Source organism: Zonotrichia leucophrys, chromosome 7 (genome assembly GCF_028769735.1).
Source record: "Zonotrichia leucophrys gambelii isolate GWCS_2022_RI chromosome 7, RI_Zleu_2.0, whole genome shotgun sequence".
Classification (NCBI taxonomy): Eukaryota; Metazoa; Chordata; class Aves; order Passeriformes; family Passerellidae; genus Zonotrichia; species Zonotrichia leucophrys.
This window is the reverse complement of record NC_088177.1, coordinates 19,633,587-19,656,666: the sequence shown is the minus strand read 5'-3', so window position 1 is coordinate 19,656,666 and position 23,080 is coordinate 19,633,587. Positions and strand designations below refer to the sequence as shown.

General features: G+C 41.1%; 1 protein-coding gene across 1 annotated transcript in view; it reads left to right on the top strand.

Annotated features, from left to right (window-relative positions):
* CCNYL1 (cyclin Y like 1) overlaps positions 1-21,571 on the top strand; it is a 36,112-nt gene extending 14,541 nt beyond the window's left edge. Inside the window, exons 3-10 of the mRNA XM_064717695.1 lie at positions 524-558; positions 2,195-2,295; positions 7,166-7,201; positions 7,911-7,962; positions 11,299-11,418; positions 13,200-13,366; positions 17,759-17,921; positions 20,704-21,571. Of these exons, the coding sequence (XP_064573765.1) occupies positions 524-558; positions 2,195-2,295; positions 7,166-7,201; positions 7,911-7,962; positions 11,299-11,418; positions 13,200-13,366; positions 17,759-17,921; positions 20,704-20,820 (791 nt within the window). The 3' untranslated portion in view covers positions 20,821-21,571. The remainder of the gene's footprint in view (positions 1-523; positions 559-2,194; positions 2,296-7,165; positions 7,202-7,910; positions 7,963-11,298; positions 11,419-13,199; positions 13,367-17,758; positions 17,922-20,703) is intronic.
* The last annotated feature ends 1,509 nt before the right edge of the window (positions 21,572-23,080 follow it).

Sequence of the window (23,080 nt, the reverse complement as noted above, 5' to 3'; positions counted from 1 at the left end):
TAAAATGATGAAATGACAAGGTTGCAGTTGTATGGTAAATAGGTGCACAGCTTGTGCCAGCATCTTCTGTACAGTGAAATACCCTTTTACCTTCTGTAATGGAGGGAGAGAGAGCTAAATAATGCTGGGCACCTCACTTCCTCCTTGTGTGCCTTTGGCAGGCTCAGGGTGGGCTGGTTCTGCTTCTGTTTGCTGTTGGATGTTGGACATTGGCTGTTTGAAGTGTCTGAAATCCTCCTGGTTTTCATGATCCACAGCATCTGTTCAAAGCAGAGACGTTTTTCCCCTTAGTGTGATGAGGAGTAGTTGTTCCTAAATGAACATGTGGGTAGACAGAAGGAGTATGTAGCTTACTAGCTTGATAAAACATGGTATCTTTTCCTCAAACTACTTTTCAAGACACCTAAAATAAAATTTGAAACTTTTAATACTCCCATACTTTAGAAAACTAGATTAATAGAATTGCTTTATCGAATGTAAATTGGGAAACCTTTCAGTTCACATTATTTTTCCTTCTTTCTAGTGCGAGAGAAAAGGAAGAGTAACCATATAAATCATGTAAGTAAACTGGATTCTGTGTAAATAATATGAGGATATTGGGCCAAAGACAAATTCAAGGAAACAACTGTAGTAGTTCTAGGTATATAATCTTACACATGTTCCAAATCTTCCTTAGAAGGGTAAAACTGAATTATCTTTGCCTGTCTCTAAGCAATAAGCAAGCCCAATATCACAAAGCATAGAATGGCTGATTTCAAAAGAATAAAAATGAATTTTTTTTGGTCAGTTCTAAGTATTTCAGAACAGTAACAAAGAAAATATAAGCCAACCTGTCTGTATTTTTTTAAACAAGAAATAAAACTGCATTAATTTCTCAGCCAAGATGGCAAGTCTTGAATGATTTGCTGCTTGAGTATTGCTTATTTTAAAAAGGACTTATTTTAAAAAGTGTATCCAGTGTGAAAAGAGAATAATGAGCAAATATCATCAGTATGATAATCAAGTGATTCTCCATTAGTTTTAAAATCTGAAATTACGCTCTGAGCTTCTTCCACAAATATTAGTTGGTTTGGAACTTCACTTACTAAAAAAACAGCCAAAACAAAAAAGATGGAATGTCACTAATAGGTGGATAAAAAAATAATTGGCTAGTAAAGGTAAGAATGGAAGTTAGTAACAAAGCTTAAAAATATCAAAAGTGTCTACTGATAAAGTACTGGTAAGATAATGGTATTTCAAGTCTCTTATTTTGCATGATAATGCAAGGGAGTGGGGGTTGATTCTTTTCTCTTTTCTTTCTTTCTCTCTGTCTTTAATATAATTCCAGCTTTGGTCTGCCAGTACCAAGGTGAAGTGTGATTGGAGTGTTTTTGCTGGCAAACTTCAGCTGGAATGGGAGATATTCCCAGGCAGCTGTTGAATTTTGAAGGGTGTCAGCATTTTCATATTGAAGATTTTCAAATTTTAGACCAGGCATTTAAAAAAACTGTGGTGAAAACTAATGAATCTTGAATTGTTTGATTGAAATTCCTCCCTCAATTATGATGTCCTACCTCTAGTGCAAGGCATTCTCTGCAAATGCTCAGGGAAGCCTGGGGAGGGTTATATTGAAGGATTTCTTACAGTACAGAATGGTCAGGATTAGGATGGATGATGGAGTATATTACTAGCTCTAAATAATAATGGTAAAAGTAAGGGTAATAGCAGTACTCTGCTTCCAGATTGCAGATGCTAAACAAGACATGTGTGAAGGGAGCCATGTCAGGAAAAGGTTTTTTTTCTTTGAAATGGTAACATGACAAACCCTCAAATGTTAAACTGGATAACCAGAAACTGGAAAGGTGTAGGGTGTAAAAGAAGGGAGAAGGTGGAGTCACAGGGAAACCTAATAGAGTACATCACAGAAGGAAGACTGAGACACTAACTGAGAATGGAATGGGAGAGAACTGGAAATCAGGACTTGCTGCTTTAGCTCAGCTGTTTCTGCTGTAAATTATCTAAAATCATGTTGTGTATTACAAGGGATGGTTTATAAATTTATCTTAGACAAAGGAACTAGATGGCTGCAGGGTAGCTTACATTGCAGTAGCAACCACTTGAGGTGTAAAGCCAGAATGCAGTGTGCTAAACAAAAGCTTACAGAATCCCTCTTCTTGAATGTATTTCAGTTCTTGTTTTCTTTTTTTCCCCCAAGGTTTCTCCTGGGCAGCTTACAAAAAAATACAGTTCATGCTCAACAATATTTATAGATGACAGCACCGTCAGCCAGCCTAACCTTAGAAGCACAATAAAGTGGTAAGGACCCTTCTCATCACCAAGGGCTTGTAAGAGTGGCATTGTAAGGGTTATTTGGGATTTTCTGGGGGTCTTGTCTGTTCCAAAGCAGCTACACCCTTGAAATGAGAGAAGCACAGCACTGCTGCTGCAGGTTGGTCATGGAAAGGGTGTGGAGCTCTGGGTAATTGACTGCTGGAGGGAGCTCTTGTTTCAGTCACAGAGCTGTCCTGTTTCAAAGCTGTTCTCATTGTGCACTTGAGGCAGTGCAGAAGTGTGTCAGCACTGTGGCTGTGGGTTTCTCTGGGTCTGCACTGAAGGCACTTGAGACAGTAATTCATGTTGGGACTCAGGCGTTTATTATTTCTTATCAGTAAAACTCTCCCTACTGTGATCTGGCAGCTTTTCATTAGAAGGCACAAAATGGCCAACAATCTCTTTTTACAAGGTCTTTTAAGGCTAAATTATCCAATTAAGAACTGACACCTAGATTATTTTCCCTTTTAACCCAATAACTGATCCCAGAGAGCCCCCAGTGCAGACTTTTCTGCCCAATTACAAAATGCCACCCAAACCCATGAAGAAGAAGCATGAAAGAGAAACCCAGGACAACACCCTGTGCTCTCCATCTTGCTTCCATCCAGAACATACTAAAAATCCCTAAACCTAAATTTCTCACCAAGTGATACACCTACACTACTTTCTGTAATCTGTTTCACACTTTTGTGGATTCTAGTCTATTTGAAGTCTAGGAAATTTTCTCCATGAATGAGGGTCAAAGTCAGTGCTCCCCTGGGGGTCAGGGGACCCCAGAGCAGACAGAGAAATATTCCCAGTGCCCTGGGTTTCCACATCTCCCCCTTCTCTCTGAACCAAAACCACTCCTTTGGCAGCCTCATCCATCAGCCATCGGACACGCTAAAGCAGACGTGGCACAAATGTGAAAAGGACTGTGACACCAATCAGTACGTACACACCTTTCTTCACAAATTCTCTCCATGCTGGTGCAAGATTAAATCAACTGAACACACCCCAGCCATGACCCATTCTCTTCCCTGAGTCTGGCCACTCCATCTTCTAACTGTTGTGTGCTTTCACGAATAGATTTTGAATGATAGACAAATTCATGCAACACATTCCTTCAAATTCCTCACATCCATGTCCATGCCCTAACAAAAGATAATGAGTTGCCACTCTGTTTTGCAGAGTCACCTGTCTCACACCTTGAACACCAGCTAATAAATTGCTCAGTGCCAGAGAGATAGCACGAGAGTGCTTACTCAGTTAACACCCCATTTGATCCAATTGCTTCAGGGTTGCTCCTGCAGCTGCCTGTGGCAGAAGCTGTTATAAATCTCTGGATTTTTTTCCATGTATTAACATTGTCATCACAACTGGGGTTGTATCAACCGACAGATCTTTTCCCTCTACATCGTTGTTCCCTTATCATTGTCATGTTGGGTGTCAGTAAAGAAAGTCTCCCAATGCTGCATGGACCACCTTAGACATTGGATGGGCTGGCAGGCCAAATTTTGTCCCACAAATGAAAAAGACTCCTTGTGGTAACTGCAATGGAACCCTGGTGGATGGTGTGATCATCCTTGCTGTGAAATTGCACCAAGATGTCACATTTCTGTATATAATGTGATTTGGGGTCACATCTGTTATTTTGTCCTTATTTTGTTTTGACCCAGGAAGACTAAATACTATACAGAAACCCACCTTCACTGAGCCAAGAATTTACAATTCTTGAGGTTCATAAAGAGCCTCAGGGAGAAATTTGGTCCAAACTCCCCTTGTTTCAACCATAAACCCTGCATTGACAACTTTGTCAACCATCTGGCAGACACACATTTGACCACACCACCCCATATTTTGCTTAAGCTATCATCTAACAAAAATTCTACAACATCACTGATTCTCACACCAATGAAGAAACCCGAAGTCCACAATCTCTGTGAACAAAGCACAAGGGTTCAAATGTCTGTGCAGCCCACATCTGTGTGTCTTCTTCCCTGCTTGTGGACTGGTCAGCATTTTCTTGCACTTGGTAGAGTTTCACATTCTTCACTGAAATCCACCTGGACTTTGTACCTGTTAAAACACAAACAAATCCATGTTCCTGCAGGGACTGGAGGATTTTCTCAAAATCCTGGAGGTGAAGAATGAGTCCTGATGTGAAAATAAAACATGGATCAATTCTGTTTTGCAAAATTGCAGAGAAATATAAGATACCAACATAAGTTGCTATTACTAATATTCTTTGGTTATGAACAGGAGAAAACATTAAGAGCAAAACAATGCATGTAGTAAAGAAGAAACTCACAGCAATTAGGAATCAATTAGATAATACACATAATCAATACCACAGGTGAAATCATACAGTTACCAAGCACTACAACAATGAACTGTCATCCCAGAGTCTGTGACAGCTGATAAACCTTAAAACAACAGAAAACTGGAGAAATCATGTCCAGATTCATGTTTCTCCAAACTCCCTCTGAAAATAGGCTCAGCTGTCATATATGGTCAAATTACCAATTGTTTTGATGCAGAAAACATCTGGGTTGATTATCAGTCACTCCATCCAAGCAGAGCTAGAGCTTGGCCAGAGCCCGAACTCTAATTGGTGGGTATCACTTAACACATTTTAAAACAAGACTCTTAAAAATAACAGTTATATGAATAAGAAACCTTAGGGTTAAAAACCAATCAAACCATCAAGTAATTGAATCCCTCCAAAGTTTCTGTCAGGATAGAGATTCTTCAAACACAGCAAATCTCTTCTTCAGCTGAATGAAAGATTGATTACCCAGTACAAAATTAATACTCAAAAAAGAGAAGTTAATGTTACAACTGAACTCTCTGCTGGAGTACCTCTGTAATAATAACTGAAGAAAACCATGAAACTGGCAGTGTGGATTAAAAAAAAAAAAACAACCCAAACGTATGAGTAGTTAAAAACAGACCAAACATACGAGTAGTTAAGAAACAAAAAGGCAAGATCCTGAAGAGACATGTGTCTTGTAGGTGATCACACAAAGAGATAGTAAAACACATAAAAGCTGGCTGCAAATATTACAATACCATAATAGTAATTCTTAACAAAAAAGTCTGATTATGATCAACTTATCAACAGGAAGTGTTTGAAGGGGTTAAGACAACTTTTATAAAGCATTCATATAACGTTAACAACAATCACTATTTATCAGTATTACTTATAAAAACCAAAAATAACAAAGGTTACAAACTCAGTACCAACAATCCCTAGAACTCTGAACCATTGGGGAGTCAGCTGATGACCCCATAGATAGGATCTGATTGACATTTCCCAAATGCTCTGTCTTCTGGGATTTTTTGGGTAATTGAATCATTACTAATACTTTTATCTTTACATGGTGGGAAGCACTTTTCACAATAGATGATTTCTGTCTATATCATATTTGGAATAACATTGATCTGCATAGTGTTCCCTTTTTTCTGCATCTTGGGCAAAGGCCTGGCGCTTTGGCACTTTTCACTGGTTCTGGACACTTCCTTTCCATGTATCCATATCTTCTGCATCTGAAGCATGGTCCTCAAGCAAATGCTGCTGCTGTCACTTCTGTGCAGCCAGCCTGTTGAAGAGCTGGGCGCAGCGCCTCGAGCGTTTCCAGGGCGTTTCCAGCGTTTTCTTGGCGCTGCTCTCGCCCGGTTCCGTCCCAGTGCCATGGGTTTCCACATGTGGGTTTGAAAGCGTTTTGAGATGGGGAGTTTAGGTCACACTGAAAGCCACATCAAGAAATTCTTGACCTGGGAAAACTTGAAATGGATTTTGTGTGGAGTTGCAGGAAAAGTTGTAGGGCTGTGTTTGGTACTTTGCAGTGATGTTAGTCTGCCCTCTAGTTGTGGAAAACCAGCATGTTGTTGACTTAGGGTTTAGTTCTGGCCTTTCTGCCTTTTCTTCACGTATTTGTTGTTTTAGGTAGGTGATAATTATGTTCTTCAGTGTAAATGGCTGCTGGAACTATTTTTCTGGGTACCAGAAAGTCAATTATTTGCACTTAGATGATACCAGCTGAGAATTGAGAAGAGAGTTTTATCAAGTACATTGAGGCCTAGAAGGCTTTACAGATTTAATAGTGTAGTAGAGTTTGGAAATGTCTAAGTTGATTTGTTACTTTAAAATTTGGGTTCAGACAAAGGTATGCAGCACGTCACTTCTCTTTTTCTAGAGAAAAACAAAACAAAAGCCTAAAAGCTTATGCTTGTACCATTTTGAAATGACGGTGTACATTTTGTACAGCTGACAGCAGATCAGAACTGTTCATGATAGGTTCCTGTGATGGCAATGTTCCTGTTACCACCACGAGTAAAGAAGCTGAAATTTTCCACAGTAGATGAGTGTTAATATATGAAACCTATTGCTTTACTTAGCAGAGACTGAAATCTGTTCTTAGCCACTTCTTGGATTCTGCTGGTATAATACCATCTTTATAATTCCCTTATTTTTAGACAGTTTCTAAGTTAGACAACTAGACAGGGTTAAAACATCTGCAGAATCTCTGCAATGGTATATGTAACTCCAAGGAGAACTTACTCACATTTTAGTTGGGTATAGTCTGCATTTGCCCTAAATGAAGGTATATGTTGAAAATGTCACTTAACACTTACTTTTGTTGCACAGATATCTGTACAATGACTGTAAAAGTAGTTTGGCAGGCAGATTTGATTTGGCCAATTTCTGTCCAAACAGTTAAACATCAGAAATGAGATGTGTAGTGCATGAGGATGGGAGAGGAGGTCACTGCAAAATGGATTTTTAACATTCCACTGAATGACAGCTTTTGCAGTGGAATAGTGTGCATGGAAAATGCTTTGTTAAGTCTTCTTTTCTTTTCTTTTTTTTTAGTGTAACATTAGCAATATTCTACCATATAAAGAACAGGTGAGTGAACTCTTCCTTTGCTGAAATAGAATGACTTTCTTTTGGAACCAGGCATAAAATCATAGAATCACTAAGACTAGGAAAAAACTCTCAAGATCATAGAGTCAGATATGGTCTTGGTCACTTCAGTGACAGCTGGTGAAACTTAAAGGAGGTGAAAACTCTGGCACTGTGTGCTGGATGTGTTTTCTCTTTCTACCCCCTCTTGAGCAGCTGTGGAAGGGTCAGTAATGCACCCATCCAGTGGCACATAAAACTCCAAAACAGGGAGGGAGGAAAACACAGTTAACTCATCACAAATCAGCCTTTGGACTTTGTTCAGCTTTTCCTGAGTACAGAGGTATGGATTAGTTTTGATGGGTGAAGGAACACTCTGTCCATGTGCAAATCACTTTTGCCATTACAGCTAGTTCCAGCATAGGCTTCTGAATTAGAGCTGACTTTTTGAAGTAATGCTATTAATGAGTTTCACCTAGTTTCACATTTTGGAGCATGGAAAGCTATTCATTGTTTAGCATCTTAAATATTTAATTGTAAGGACTCACCATTAAATGCTTTGCAAAAATACAAGGTAGCTCCATTCCATATTATAGGAAAAGCTGAACTATGAAATATGTCCCTTGATCCTTTTTAATGAACAATGATTTTTAGTGGAACATAGTATTACCAATTAAGTCTTATTGCTAAACTGGAGACTTTTGTTTTGTAGAGATTCAGACAGATCATTGGATATTTTTGATGAAAAATCTCACCCTCTCACAGTAAGTAATTTTTTTGTCCTCTGAGTGTATGTCAGTAACATCTTGATTTATATGGTATAAGTCATAAAAATGTATTAGCACCAGGCCACAATCAAATTGATCTTAAATTATGTCTTTATACATAATACAAAGTGCAAGCAGTGACTTTTGAGATCAGCTGGATCATGAATAGAGCCCAGTCTAAATGTTACAAAGTATGTTGATTTTTATGCTTTTACTATAAACAGAAACAATCATGTGCCCAGTTCTTTTGTATTCCATGTCTGAAGTTTCTTGTCTGTCTCTCTTCTCCCCCTCTTTAATAACTGCTTTATTAGAAGTGTTTTCTGTTTCTTTAGGAAGGCCTGGTTGGTAGGTATGTGCCTAACCTTTTACATGACTGCAGACAGGAGAATGTAGTACATGGAGCATCACACAAAGTAGGCAACAGTGAGCATGGCTCTTGAAAAACTGGAAAGGCAACATTTTAAGGCAAATGTGCTTGCAGTAACAGCAAGGAGCATTCAGGGTGTGATTTTAATGTGACTGGTCCTGGTTCACCTTTTCAGACACTCCTAAAGATGCAAAACCTCATAGTACAGGGAAGCTCAAGAGTGGAGCGTGTGATTTTCACATCCAGTTTGAGCACCCCTAGCTTAATGCCTGTCCTACAGAACCACTTACTTTGTTTTTCATGTGAAATCAATTTAGTAAAGATCCAGCAGCTTTAAAAATTGAATTTGCTCTGGGACTTACCTGAATGAATGCAGGAGAACCTATTTTGTGGATCTCAATTGTTAATAAACAGATTTTAATAAACAAGTTAATATTTTAAGTTTGTTAAAGTTTCATCCTAAAATAGGACTGGCTGTGCAAGGAATTGTACAGTGCAATATAAATAAACTCTTTATTCAATTTTTTAAAAAAAGAACTTCAGGACAAGAGCTATATTCAAGATTTCTTGTATGGATTGTAGCACTTCAGAGCAAAAAGTGTGGACCAAAATTATTTTAATGTTGTGGTCGATATGATCACAATACAAAACACTCAATTTTCAGCAGCTTCAAATCCTTTTTTATTCTAGCATGCATGCTTTTTATACATTCTTAAAAAAACTTTTAAGTTTACACTTTACTCATTGGTCAGAAGAGACAAACAGAGTGCTTATTGGAATAGAGTTGCAGGTTGCTCTTACTTATCCTCCTCTCTTTCTTGGTTTCTGTGTCAATGACCTTGGTAGGCAATTCTTTCAGGGGTAAACATGGATCCTCTTATCAGACTTCTCTCTGGCTCAGAGAAGTCACTGTAAAACCTCTCCCACAATTTGAAATGCCTGAATCTGTTGTTTCGCACTCAAAATTATGTAAGATGAGCTCCATCAGACAATTTCTTTATTTAACAACCTGACATCCTTTGATCCTTTCTTATAGCCTCCCTCCTATTAAATGAGAAGACAATCATTGTGTCCTCTGGGGAACACTTAAAGGTCTCTTCTATCTTCCTGCAGCAAACAGCCAGAAATAGAGTTAGGGCTGATTGTCATACTTGTGAGGGAAAGGCACACATGGCTTGTTAGTTTCTATAGCAATGGTGTTTTGCCTGGGTACCTGCTGTTCCTTCAGGAAGGTTAATTAGCAGAAGCAATCTCTGAACACCTTGTCTTCTAAAGATGCAGTCACAAGGAGTCCAAACCCAGCTCTGCTGACCCTAATGGGACCCAGGTACCAGTATCATGGATTTAGTCACAAACACGAGTCTTAGTGCTTCCTTTCTCACTTCCAGTGCCTTGGTTTGAGACAATTTAAAAGGAAAACACTCTGGAATAAGTTGCCTCTGTGTATAGGTTCAACCAATTCCTTTCCACCAATAAGGAATGAACACAAGTAGATGTAAGTGAAAAAATAACAGTTTACTAACAAACAAAACAGCAACAGTCAAAGATTAACAGTAAATAAGTGCTGAAAACCAAACTGCTGGATCTCACATCCTGGGGGATCAAGGACAGACCCAAAATGCCAGAAATACCCTTCCCAAGATGAGAAAGCCACTAACAGCAGTCTCTCTGAGACCAGGGAAAAAAACACCAAAAAGAGAACCCAAAATGGGCAAATCCTGTGCTCAAGGCAAGACCAGGCAGCTGGCAAAGCCAAGCTCACACAGCAGCAGGGCCCAGCTGCCTTCCAGAGCCAAGCCTAAAAGCACCTGGGACAGCATCCACCCATCCCCAGCAGGTCCTTAAGACACAGTGAGATTTTGGGCACAGATGGATGAGGAATACAATACCATTTTGGGTTACCTCAGGACATCCAGTCAACAAAAATGTACTTCAGATGTGCTTTTGTACCACGTGTAGCACAGGAGTGAGCAGTGTTCCTGCTCATGCTGTTCCTCATGCTGCATGGCCCCCCTGCAGAGGTAACCTCTGTTGCTCAGTGGTGTATTAGAAGGCTGTGTGGGCAGCACTAAGTTAACTTACATCTGCACTTTACTTGACAATGCTCCCCAGTTATTTCAAACTACAAAACCACAGGAAAACACTGCTTTGCTTACCTTTCAACTGCTAGCTTGGTGTCAAGCAGCTGTGCTGTTCTCAGCTGCTGTGCTGACCATGCTGCAGGTCTAACTTGGACTGTAGAAGAAGTCCATTCAGTATCAGTCTTGCAGAACCAGTGTGCAGAGCTGGAGCTCTTGAAGTTTCATCCCTCCAGAAAAAGTGCTAAGTATCAGAACATATCTCAAACACTTACTTTAGGATTGTTTTTATGGACTGTTTATTTCTGAGCTTCTCCCCTGTGTTCAGAAGCAGTTTAGCACTGTGTCAGAGTTAAATCCAGTTGTTCATTAGTTTTGTTGTCTTTCTGGAGTCTCTCAAGAATGAGTCCTGTGAAGGCAGTGTAAATTACCTTCTAGTGCTACCTGTGACAGAATTACTGCCATGTGTTCTTCAGTGCTTCCTCAGCTGGAAAAGGAATCTCATGAAGTCTGTTAATTTTGCCTTTTGAAGAGCCATTGTTTCCCTGGTGTGCATATACCTGTGATTTTTCTTGCAGGGAGAAGTTGTTTTTTTTTTTTACATCTCTTTCAGTGTGAAGAATGTTCCATGGACAATAGTTAGCACCTAGCAGTGATGATGGTAGTTCATGCTCTTTCCTGTTGGCCCTACACCTACAGATCAAACAAGTGTTCAGAAAAGAGAGACCAGCTAAAGCTCCTGTGTTTTGCTTGGAATGTTTGCAGTATTGCAGGGCTGCTTCTTTCAGGGTATAAATCTGTGACAGGAAATGAGTGTGAAACAAGCTCATTTGGAGTCAGTGTTAAGTAAGCAGCTTTTCAGTAACTCCAAGAACTTTGTTTCAGCGGGAGGAGGTCCCAGATGACTACTACAAGCACGACCCTGACCACAAGCACATCTACCGTTTTGTCCGGACGCTCTTCAGCGCGGCGCAGCTGACAGCAGAATGTGCAATAGTCACACTGGTAAGGGCACTGCTGCAGCTCCTGCCCTGCAGGGCTTTCCCTCTCCTCCTGCAGAGACCTGGGCTGAACTGGCAGTGAAATAGGTCAGAGTATCTCGTGAAACCCTGTTAAAGACAGCACAGTACAGTGAGTTCATTATAGATTTCTAAGTAGTCACAGAAGTGATTAAATAAAAGGGCAATTCCCTTTTCTGTATATAAATATGTAATGCTTAATTACTTGCCCAGTAAAACCCTGTTGGTTTCATAATACATAACTCACTGAAGAAGCTTGAGAAGAGCAGAACAGTGGGATGCTGTAAACTGGGGTGTGATTAGGTCATACACAAAGACATTTTTTATTTCAGCTGTGTGCAGGGGAAGGTGTTAGTTTTGAGTTCATATTAACCACGAGAGTCTAAAGGGACCAAGAGTCAATCCTACAGGAACTCTAGGAGAGGATCTTTCTCATTATTATGTCCTTCAATCATTGCCATCTTTTTACCAAACTTTTTTTTTAATTAAGCCAAAGAGGCGGTAACTTCTTTCCCCAGGTGAGATGAAGGTGCTTAGAATTTAAGAACAAGATTACATTACAGTTTGTTGTTTGATTTCAGAAAGCATGATGGATTTAAAAATTCATCAATTACAATTATATTTTATATATATATATATATATATTTGTGTGTGTGTGCATATATGTATATGAAAGCAAGTTTAATTGCTACTTTAGACTGTCTCTCAAACTGCACTTTGTTGCACTAAACTTCAGTCTTCATTGTGGATTCTTTCTGAAAAACAGTGGGAAAGGAGAACAGAATTGTCACCAAAAGACAGTATAGCAATTAAGCAAACTCAGCTTGAAATACTCTCTTTAATAAGGAAATGAGTAATTTAAAAAGCCAAATATTTATGAGCTGTTGAAACTCTGAAAGTAGTTGGAGGTTTTTGCTTTTTCAAAGACAGGCAAGCAATTCTGACAGAACAAGATGACAGGTAACCCTGGGCAAACTATGTGAAGTGTTTACAAAAAATGGAGTTAGCTTTTAAAGTGAATTTTACCACTAGATGGCCCTGTTATTATAGGAACACCTCTAGGCTATTGGAAGGCTACAAGCCAAGGATGGGAAGAAAGCATGGAGAGAACTCAGTGACAAAGATCAGTCCTTCCCTTCGACCTTAATAAGTGAAAATTCCCTTACCCACTAATTTAGCTGAAGCTACATTAGAAATTTGGATTTAGATGAGGGAATATAAAATTAAAACAATTTCTATTCAAATTTGAAAGTGCATATTTCTTAGTACATAGATCAGTTTTCAAGGAAGAGAGAGATTCAACATCCTGGAGTTGATTTGAGATCTCATGGGAGGAGAAGACCAAGGCACATCTTTGGGCTTGTCTCACTGCCTAAGCTACAAGTGCTGAACCTGAGTGAGGATGAAGGGTTAATGTGGTGTGGAGTGATCTGCTCCCTGCCAGTGATGTGTGACTGGTGACAGAGCTGGAGCAGTGTCTCCCCAAAGCAACAGTGCTCATTGCTCAGAACTCTCACCTCACTAGCTATTGTGTGCCCTGGTGGTCCAGCTCTTGGGGGAAAATAAAAAATGGAACCTGTAGCTCCTGAAAATTTGGATTCTTAAGTGTAAGTAGTAATGACTGATACTTATGTTGACACACTTAACAGTAATAAATAGTCCTATTGGGCTGGCATGTTTGCTGCTCAGCTCTGCTCCAGGTCTTAATTACACACATATAATTGTGGGGTTTTGTTGTTTGGTTATTTTCCCTTTTTCTTTGTATAGGTTTATTTGGAAAGGCTTTTAACCTATGCAGAGATTGACATATGCCCTAGTAACTGGAAGAGGATAGTGCTAGGAGCTATTCTGCTGGCTTCTAAAGTCTGGGATGATCAAGCTGTGTGGAATGTGGATTATTGCCAAATACTGAAGGACATTACTGTTGAGGACATGTAAGTTGCAAGGTTTGGGTGGTCTGCAGTGGTGGGGTTTTGGGGTTTTTTTTTGTATGTGATTTTTTTTGTTGTTGTTGTTTATTTATGGTTTTTTAAATAGCACGTGATCATGCTGAAAAAATCTCTCTCTGTTGCTATGATATGTATATATATATAAGGTGTATATTTAGTGTCTGGCCTCATTCTCTTTTTTACCTCAAGAAACTTTGGATAATTACCCTACTTTGAGACAAATCTCTATTAATAATTTTAATGACTTATGTGAGTGACTGCCAAGTTAGTTTTCTTTACCTTCTTAATCTCAGTGATGAGCCATGGAACTAAACTGCCCAATTTATAGTCTTATCAAAGGGGGTTTTTACAAGGAGGAAAAAAAAGTGAACTAAATGTGTCCCCTGCGTTTTCTGTTTTAGAATTTGAATAATTGCAAGGTAAACCATAACTTGGGACTCCCACGTGTGCTTGTGTGTCCAGTTAAGGCCTAAACATCCCAAGGTCTGAGCTCCAGTGCTGCTGCTGGCCAGCAGGTGTTGTGCAGGCCACAGCTACTGCTGCAGCTTATCCTCTCTGGCTCGGTTCTTAGATGTCCTTACAGTGCTGAAAACAAAGTCCTCACTCTTATTACTGCTTGTTTTTGTAAGGCTGTTCCTTAGATGTACTTTTGTCTCGGACATCCATTTCATTTTTTCAGAAATTTTGCATCTGCTGTCTTTTCTTGCTGCACTCAGCTTTAAGCCAGATTCTGCAGTATGGGAAGATACTCATCCTCATGGCTCCAGGCTCATACCTTGGGCTGGAGCTGTGTTTAGTTAGACCATTAGGTTTTCTGTTAAATCCCTTCTCACAAAGTTTTACCTCAGAGCTTTGACATGTCAATATTTTTGTTTTAATTCTGTTTGCTAGCTTGTTCTCCTATTTCTCTTATTATCACAGGTAGAAATTATACAAGTCCAGCTTAAACGACCAGGCATTCTGGCCTTCCTTTCATGAGATGCTTTGTGTGTGTTTGAGTTGAATCACAGGGCTGTGCCCTGAGCACGTGTGCAGGCCTGTGCAGTGACAGCCAGTTGTAGCACAGGAGCAGACTGAGCTGGCAGAGCTCTGCACGCAGCACTGGGAGGCTGCCTCTGTCATGGGGCAGTGCCCTTGCTCCAGGCTCTCTTCCCTGGATTCAGCCCAAACTGGTGTTTCAAATACAGTAAGTAATTATTCATTTGGGACTCTTCAGGAGGAGGAATATCTACTTTCCTCCCTTTTAGGTAGGGGGCTGTATTTCTAAAAATGAGGGAATTTTCTGCACCAAAACAATTTTTATTATTCAAATTATTTCACATCTCAAACAGCAGCCACTGTTACTTGTTTTATACATACCCCTTGCCTGGGAGTCCTTTGTCTCAAAATGCAGGACACTGCCAGCTCTGCTTTCAGGAAAGCATAATTAGTGATTTTATACAATGTACATCTCCACTTAGCCTGGCCCCGAGTACTCATCTCTCTGAGGAACATACTTTAAGCATTGCTGCAAATAACTCTGAGATGGCTGAAGTGGGGTCAGCAAAGCCAGAAGTGCTGGAGTGTACATCTTGCTCTTTTTGATGTCTCTTCTTCTAGCCCTATTTGGGACAAATCAAATTGATAGCACAGAAAATATCTTTAACAAGCAGGATATTTATCCTCTATTGCCAATGCTGGGTCTCTTGCAATTGTCAGTACTTGCATTTTCAAAGCAGTGATGGTGGTAAGGAAAATAGATGGAATTTAGGCTTTTTTTCCCCCTCCAATTTGAGGATGGGATTTTTGTAATCCCATCTCATTTGAGATAATTTAGACCTTTGAATTTAGGTATGGGCAGACACTGTACTACCCCCTTCCTGACAGTGGCACAGGGTGTTCATCCCAGGCTCTGCAACTGGGCAGACTTCAGCACTGCTTGGCTGGATAACATCACCATTTTAGGGACCTTGGAAAACTGCTTCAAATACTTGGCAGTATTTGTTTTAAGTTTACAAGCCTACCTTCAATTCATGGTTGGTACATAGTTACTGTGAGTTTTAGTAGTTGCAGTATTTTTAAACCAGTCATTTGATGAGTATTCCAAATACAAATGTTAGTGAGAGAAAATAATAGGCAAAGGATTTCAGTCACAGTTGCATTCTAATGTTGGAGATGGCTGGTGATGCTGCCAAAAAATCCCCCCAAAATCCCAGCAGCTCTGCAGCTAAGGGCAGCTTGGCAGGACTGTGCCAGGTGTCACTCCCTGGGTGAGGATCCCTGTGCAGGGACAGCCCATCTACAGGAGCTGGTGGCAGCTTCTGTTTGTGAGCTCCTCTGCGCTCTCCTCTTGGCTCTCTCTGTCTAGAAGGATCTCACTAACCTGCCAGATGCTCTTGTTGAACCACTGCAAGCCAGGCACAGGGGCTGCCCCACTCTGGAACTGGCAGAAGGTTTTATGTCTGATTTAGTTCACCCAGTTTGCAAAGCTCTGTGTGTGTGTGCTTACAAGCCAGGCAGCCCTTCTGAAGGCAGCACGACTGCACCTCCTCCCCACCAAACTCTGCCTCCACTGCTCAGAGTTGTGCTGGCAGTGCCCCCAACAGCTTTGGGGTTTTCAGGAGCTGGGTTTTAGGGCTCCTAGGTTCTGAAGGGATACAAGATCCAGGCCTGGCAACTGCCACATGTGGTCATTTGCCTTTGCCTCATCCTACTCAACACAGCTGAAGTGTTTATCTTAATTTTTCTATCACAAGCCCATTTCTATTTGCCCAAGGCAAAGGTGGGTTTTTTTAATGAAAGACATTGTTCTTTGGGGTTTTGGGAGATAGTTTTTTGTATTGTTTTACTTATTTCTAATGGGGGAAAAAATCAAAGGAAATTCAGTTGACATTTGGAAGTCATCCTTTGCTCACTTTGATGAGACCAAATCCATAATTGCTGAAAAATTAACAGTACAGCTGCTAATCTTGCCATGATTGTTTGTAAGGGGACACATGCTGTTCATTCTTTAGGCTGCATATATTTGTAAATAAGGCACAGAAAAAACATGGGCATTATCCTTTCCCAGGTTTTAAACCACTGTTAATAGACTTGTTAATCCAATGAAGAATTGTATTTTTACAGAATTAAAATGTATTAGCCTAGTGAGTACAAAAGGGGCAGTGAAGAGCATTTACTCACAGGGTAAATCAACCTCTGATCAGCTGATCATCAAAACATTATCTGATTTACATTTCTATAGGCTTATGACCATATGAACAGGAAATTAATTTTGGCACTAGGTTCAATGATACTCGAGTCTGCTATGCTAGAAAGAAACACAAAGCTGCTATTCATACTGAGACCCACCACCCAATACAGGACAACACAGATGATTCCTTGATTTATTTGCCCCGCACTGATAGGTGAAGCATCCATTTTAGAAGCTCCCAAAAAAGCAGTAACAACCTTGGCACTGACATGGTGCAGCTCATCCTCTGGTGTATTCACAGTTGGCCTGTACAGCTGCTAAATTCTGTTGGAACAGGTTTGCTACCTGTAGGGGCTGTTGTTGAGTTGTTGTTGAACTGAATTGCTGTGTTTGAGTACCACCAGTTTCTTTTTAGGTTAATTTGTAAAACATTGTTTCTCCTCTGTAGAATATCTCTGCTTTAGCTGACCACATTACAGTGGCTGAAGCAGTTTTTTTCATGTCATGGCACTCTCCACACTTTCCTCCAAGTATTTTGCCCAGTGAAAACAGACAAGAGTAAAAACTGGACAATGCCCTTTGACATAGTACTTTGTTATCCTGCCTAATGCTATTGAGGAGAAAATTCCTTCTCCCACCTAATGCTGCTTATTTATTTATTTATTGGAGATGAATCCATGTTGCTTCAAGAGGCTTTTTTCTGTGAGATAATAGCAGCAGCTCTTCATAGATCCATTTGTTGCCGTGGTGATCTGCCTACTCCTTTTGTTAGTCCGCCTCTGCTTCAATAAACCCCCTTCCTGTTATCAGCCTGGTGAAAATGTCTGCAAGTTCTTCAGAGCTAATAAACAGCATACATCATTCCTTTCATCTGATCACTATAGCGTGGGGCCGTATGAGAGTGAGAATGGCGCATGAATTGTACAGCTGCACTAATGGAACTCGCAGGACGAAGCTCCCGCTCCGCCGGGCGGGTGCACGCAGGGCACTGCCTTCCGAGCCCAGCCCGAGGTGCCAGCACTCAGAAGCTGCACCTTGTTTGGAGCACCAGGCAATGACCTGTCTCTCGAAACTAATAATGCACAGCTCTCCGTGACCTGTTTCAAAGTTGCTGGGTTTAAAACAAGCTTGAGGTCTCTTCAGTGTTTTCAGCCAGCTAAAACAATCTTTTTTTTTCCTTTGTCTCCTGTCCTTACGCCTCCTAGGAACGAGATGGAAAGACACTTCTTGGAGCTACTGCAGTTTAATATCAATGTTCCTGCCAGTGTTTACGCCAAATACTACTTTGATCTTCGCTCCCTAGCAGATGACAATAACCTGAGCTTTCTGCTGGAGCCTCTCAGTAAAGAGAGAGCACAGAAGCTGGAGGTAAATGGTCTGAGAGTGGCTGAGCTGGGGACTCCTCTCTCTTGTATGAGTAGTAAGAGCATCTGTTGCTAATCATGTTAAGTGGCAGTTAGAAAAACTAAAAAGCTTTTAGATTAGTGTATTACAGGGTAATTTAACCCTTTTATAAATACAGTTAGCACTTCTAAAACCATGCATAGGCTAAGCTAGAATTCTGAGGAAAGGAAGGGTTTTGGGAGAGATTGGAAAAGTCTAGCAGATAGCAGAATAAAATGGATGTTATTTTGGGAACCGTAGTTCAGCTAGGCTACTTAAGATTGAAAGGATTAGTGTCATATGTAATGGATTGTCTGTCCTTCCCTGGTCACAGTCTGTATTCCAAGCACCTAGAGACAGTCACACTCAGACCCTTCTAAATACTACCAGCTGAAGGTTTCCCACTGCATCCCACTGCACAGCTGCTTTTAGATTTAGAGGGAGCACTCTTACTGCTCTCATGCTCTAATAAACAATTTGTCTGGCGGCAGCTGTAGAAATAAGTTGTGGCTTCCCACCTTTACAAAGAAACGCTGCTTTAAGATAAACTTTTGGAACAGCCCCTTGTTGGGAACCCTTCAGAATGCCCCAAGGGGTGTAAATGCAGATTACTGTCCCTTTCTGCTCCAGAGAAAGGCTGCCCTTGTGGGGAGGCCCGCGGCCGTCCTGGCACGAAGGCTCGTTTTAAAAAGCTTTAACTTCTGCAGAGTCAGTCTTCCTAGTTGCTGGAGATATGTAAGACTTTTTGAAAATATACAAATTACCTGGGTTCCCAGGGAAATTTCTTGTTGGATCAATGCAATCTTTCATCTGTCCAGGTTTAATTGATGACTCTGCATGTTGTTTTTTGACCTTTCAACAAAAGCATTACCACAGGCCCTGTACACACTGGTACCACAGTCCCTTTCAGAGAGGGGTGTGCTGCAGATTCTTGGCTTATATTGTTCCATTGTCCACCCCCAATAATTCTGCCAAGGGCTAGGGATTTTATTTTGTCCCATAAGTGCCTGAACTTCAGGAGTAAGTGGGATCCCTCCTGGTCCTTTGGAATGAGAAGTATGATATGCCTATGAATTCCTTTATTTAAAGTTAAGCAATGCAACTCTTCTGCTTTGTCTCACCCTTGTTACTTGCACTTTAAGCTAACACTGTCACTAATTGTAAATGTGGTTGTAGGGCAGTTCATAGTCCACAGGAAATTGTTTACTGAACTGCTCAGTGCCAGGGCATAAGTGGATGATTTACAGATTGTGAGCCTGTTTTGTTTCTTCTTTCTTAGTATTTGGGGGCTTGGTATTTAAAACCAGAGTAATTTTAGACCACTTTGTAATTTGCTATCATGCACTTACTAATGCATGTATATTGGACATTTTGGGGTTTAATTCTAAAATATGATAAATATTTAAACTATTTGCTAAAATTTTTAATTCTACTTTTCAGTTAGAGGCATATAAGCAGCTGATAGGAGCTTGTATAAAGCAGTGAATTAGTGAATTCCAGAAACTGAAAACTGATTTACACCATATGGGCAACTGGGGCTAAATATGTCAACACAGGTTGCTGTGTGATTGATGTGCTAGCATTAGAGCAGGATGGAGAGTCTGTCTGGTCTTGCACCAGGAGCTCATGCCGCCAGTGTCTCAAAGAATGCCACTCTTGAGCCAAATGCATGCCTCCAGAAGGTCGGCAGAAATAAATGTAAATAATTATTTTAAAATACACTTAGAACTTTATTCATGCTCAGAGTGCTTTTCACCTTTTGAACTTGCAGAACACTGGGCTGTGCTGAATGGGTGCTGGCTTAAAGGGAAGGTGCAGGCTTGTAGCTGATCACAGGACTCTGAAAGTTCATCTGGCGATAGGTGGTAAATTATTAATGGAAGTAAATGTTCAGGGCTGAAATTCAGTTTGTTTTTTTTATTACAGGTATCCTTATTAATTTGCATTGATAATGCCTGAAGGCTCCAATCAGAAACAGGCCTTGCAGGGGAGGAGACAGTGTTTTTTGACAATTGTCTTACTAGGATTTAAGTAACTAGTTTTGTTACTAGAACAGCTAGATAAGCAGGGCAAAGGCAAGCCAATAAATTCATGAAAAAGCAATTCAACACTGGATTGTCTACATGTGCTAATATGTAATTGCTATAGTAATGTACCATGGCTGCCCTCCCATCTCAGGTCATGGGGGTGATCCTGGTAAGGGAGAAAATGTTGGGAGTGAGGGTGTAGAGAAGGTAAAGGCAAAACAGACACGCTAGTAGAAATTCATTTCCTTGGCTTGCTTGCCCTGAGTGGCCAAGTGTAAGATGCCCAAGGGAGCACAGAAAGCTTTTCAGTTTGAACCTTTTTTCTCAGAGAAATGCCTGTGTGCATTTCTGCAGTGTTGAAATAAAATTTTTGTGCTGCTGCATGCACCAGACCCAGCTACTGGGGTAATTTTCAACATAACTTCCACAAACTTAAGTCTGAACTGGATCCAAGTTTTTCATTAGATAGTAAGACTAGTGAAATAAAGAAGGTACTTGCATGTGGAAACCACTCAACTTCTTTAGGTCTACCGTTCTGATGGCCCATGTTTACCTGGGGACAGACCCCATTACTGTTTTCCCTCCAGAGCAGTCCTTATTTGTTGTCATTCTGGAGAAAAGCCAGAAGTGTCACCGCTGCAGAGCACCTGTGCTGTTGGAACTGCAGGTGTAAAACCTCCCTTGGAATGTTCAGACCTCCCTAATGCGGGTTTTGCATTTTGTGTGTGTGTGGTGTGCAGGCAATCTCCCGGCTGTGTGAAGACAAATACAAAGACTTGTCCAAAGCTGCTATGAGACGATCTTTCAGTGCTGATAACTTGGTTGGTATCCGCCGTTCTAATGCCATCCTCTCGTGAGGAGAGAGCGAGGAGCAGCACAGGAGCAGCACGCCAGGAGCCGCAGGAATCACCACTCCACGCACGCCAGCCAGCCCGGACGGCGGCTTCAGCAACGGGAGGCGAGAGGGAGCCAGCCAAGGGAGCCCAGCGCTTGAGGAACACACTTGGTGCAAAAGACAAGCCCTTTGTCAAATCAACTCTCTCCTCCTTCTGATGTATCCAGAGGTGCAAAAACAAACTTATCTCCTTCTCTCCCCCACAGACGTTTGCTTACTATGTAGGCCTATAGCTGTGAACTCTTGAGGTTTTTAATAATAAGTAGTTTTAAATTTTAGAATTTAAACACTAACCACATGACTATAGTTACAATGTTCTTCCCTCCTCTCCCCTGTCATCCAGAGTCTTCGCTGCATTTGTATTTCAGGTCAATGCAGTGTTAACAAAAACAACACACGGGACTCTTAAAGTATAAAGCCGCTCTGGAGCTGAAAACAGTAGCATAGACACGTGTTGATGGCTTTTCCCTGGTTTGGCTACTAAAAGCTGCTATTATTGGTGATGTGTTCATACCAAGAAGCTGCCCAGCAGGAAGGAATTCCATCTCTGCACCCACAACTTCACTCCAGTAAAGATTGTCAAAAGACTTTGAATGTTTTGACTGGGGGCAGAGATACGGTTTTATGTATTGTTAAAATGTATAGGGTCCATGCTGCATTTCTTGTGAATTATGGTGCTTCTCTTATTTTCTAATACTTATATTGCTCTGGAAGAGATGTAATCTGTGTATTTTTCTGAGGCATTGAATGAAAAAGTTGGTCTGGAAACATCATCACCATCCCAAACAGTGTAGCAATCCAGTGGTGAATGGCGTGTGTGCAGCACTGCTTCTCTGAGTTCTACTGCAGATCTCTTGTGCTATATACAGTGAGTTCCTAAAGCTGATATTGTGCATCCATCTGGCTCTCCTTGGGTTTCAGTTTCCTGGGAGGAAGTTACATTCATAATGAGACAATAATGAGTTTGAGAATCCTGGACTACCTATCAAGGTAGATGGAAAGATATTGTGTTCAACTGAGAATTATCAAAAAGCTTTCTATAAACCTTTTTTTTTTCCCAAAGTGAATTTTATCTTGTGCAACTGCTCTAGAGGCTTGGGGTTTGCTCTTTCTGAGACTTTAGAACAGAGCTTACTTTCAAGCTCTGTAACTGAACTCTAAACAGGATAAGTATTATTGTAGACTCTTCCTGTTACAAGTCTTTGTAGTATCTTCCCTTCTTGGATCCAAATAGGTTCTAGGCAGTGTCCTAGGAGCAGATTTCCCTCCGAATGACACGGGTTTTGTGCACTTCCTCTTACGGCCAAGGCCCAGAAACTTACACTGAACAACAAGTCCATCTGCCTTTGGGAGTGGGGCTGTGTGAGTGCCATCATCAGTGTGGCTGCACTCAGCTGTTCAAGTGATGCATACAGCCTTTTGCAGTATGCAAATGTGCCAGCCCCTGGCTCCCAAACCCACGGGACTTGGCACTTCAGGTATTGATCACAATTCAATACTGAAAATAACACTACATCTTCAGGTGGTTTTCCTTTCTCATGTTTGTATTAAAAGAAAAGCTAATAAACTCTATTTTAATTAAAGTTAAAGGTGAAAGGTGTGTTCTGTACAGCTGTTGGATTCCACTGCCCCACAAAAAAGGAGGGAAAAGAAAAAAAAAGAGAAACCCCAGTGGTGTGTGTGAAAGCCTCTCCATTGCCCCACCAGCCTATCACCTTCATTTGGTCCCCAGGGGCTGGCACTGTCTGGCAGCAGACTCCTGGGAAGGGTGCAGCCCTGCAGGGCTGCCCAGATCTTCCCACATGCTCTTTGGATTTAGAACTTGACTGGGCTGCTCAAACAAAACCACTCACTGACAGTTTCTTTGCACTTCAGTGGGCTTTAAGTCAGTCTCTCTGGAGGCGACTTGGTGGTGTTTAAGTCCTCCCTTGAGGAGCACTAAATTGGAAGCTACAAGTGACCAGCTCCTGGATTGACTTGTGACCTAATTGCTAACGAGCTTTGCTTCCCTCGGCACGGCCAGGTGCCCTCAGCTGTGTGGGATCAGCCTGGTGCACTCTGCTGTGGGGCTGCTCCAAAAGCAGCCACTCACTGGGAGCTGCTCAGCAGAGACTGGGGCCACTCATTTCCCTTTTCTCCCTTTCTCCCTCCAAGAGATGGAGACTCTTCCTGCTGATCTGGATGGCAGGTGAATGACATCTCAAGCTGATGGCTGCTTTTGC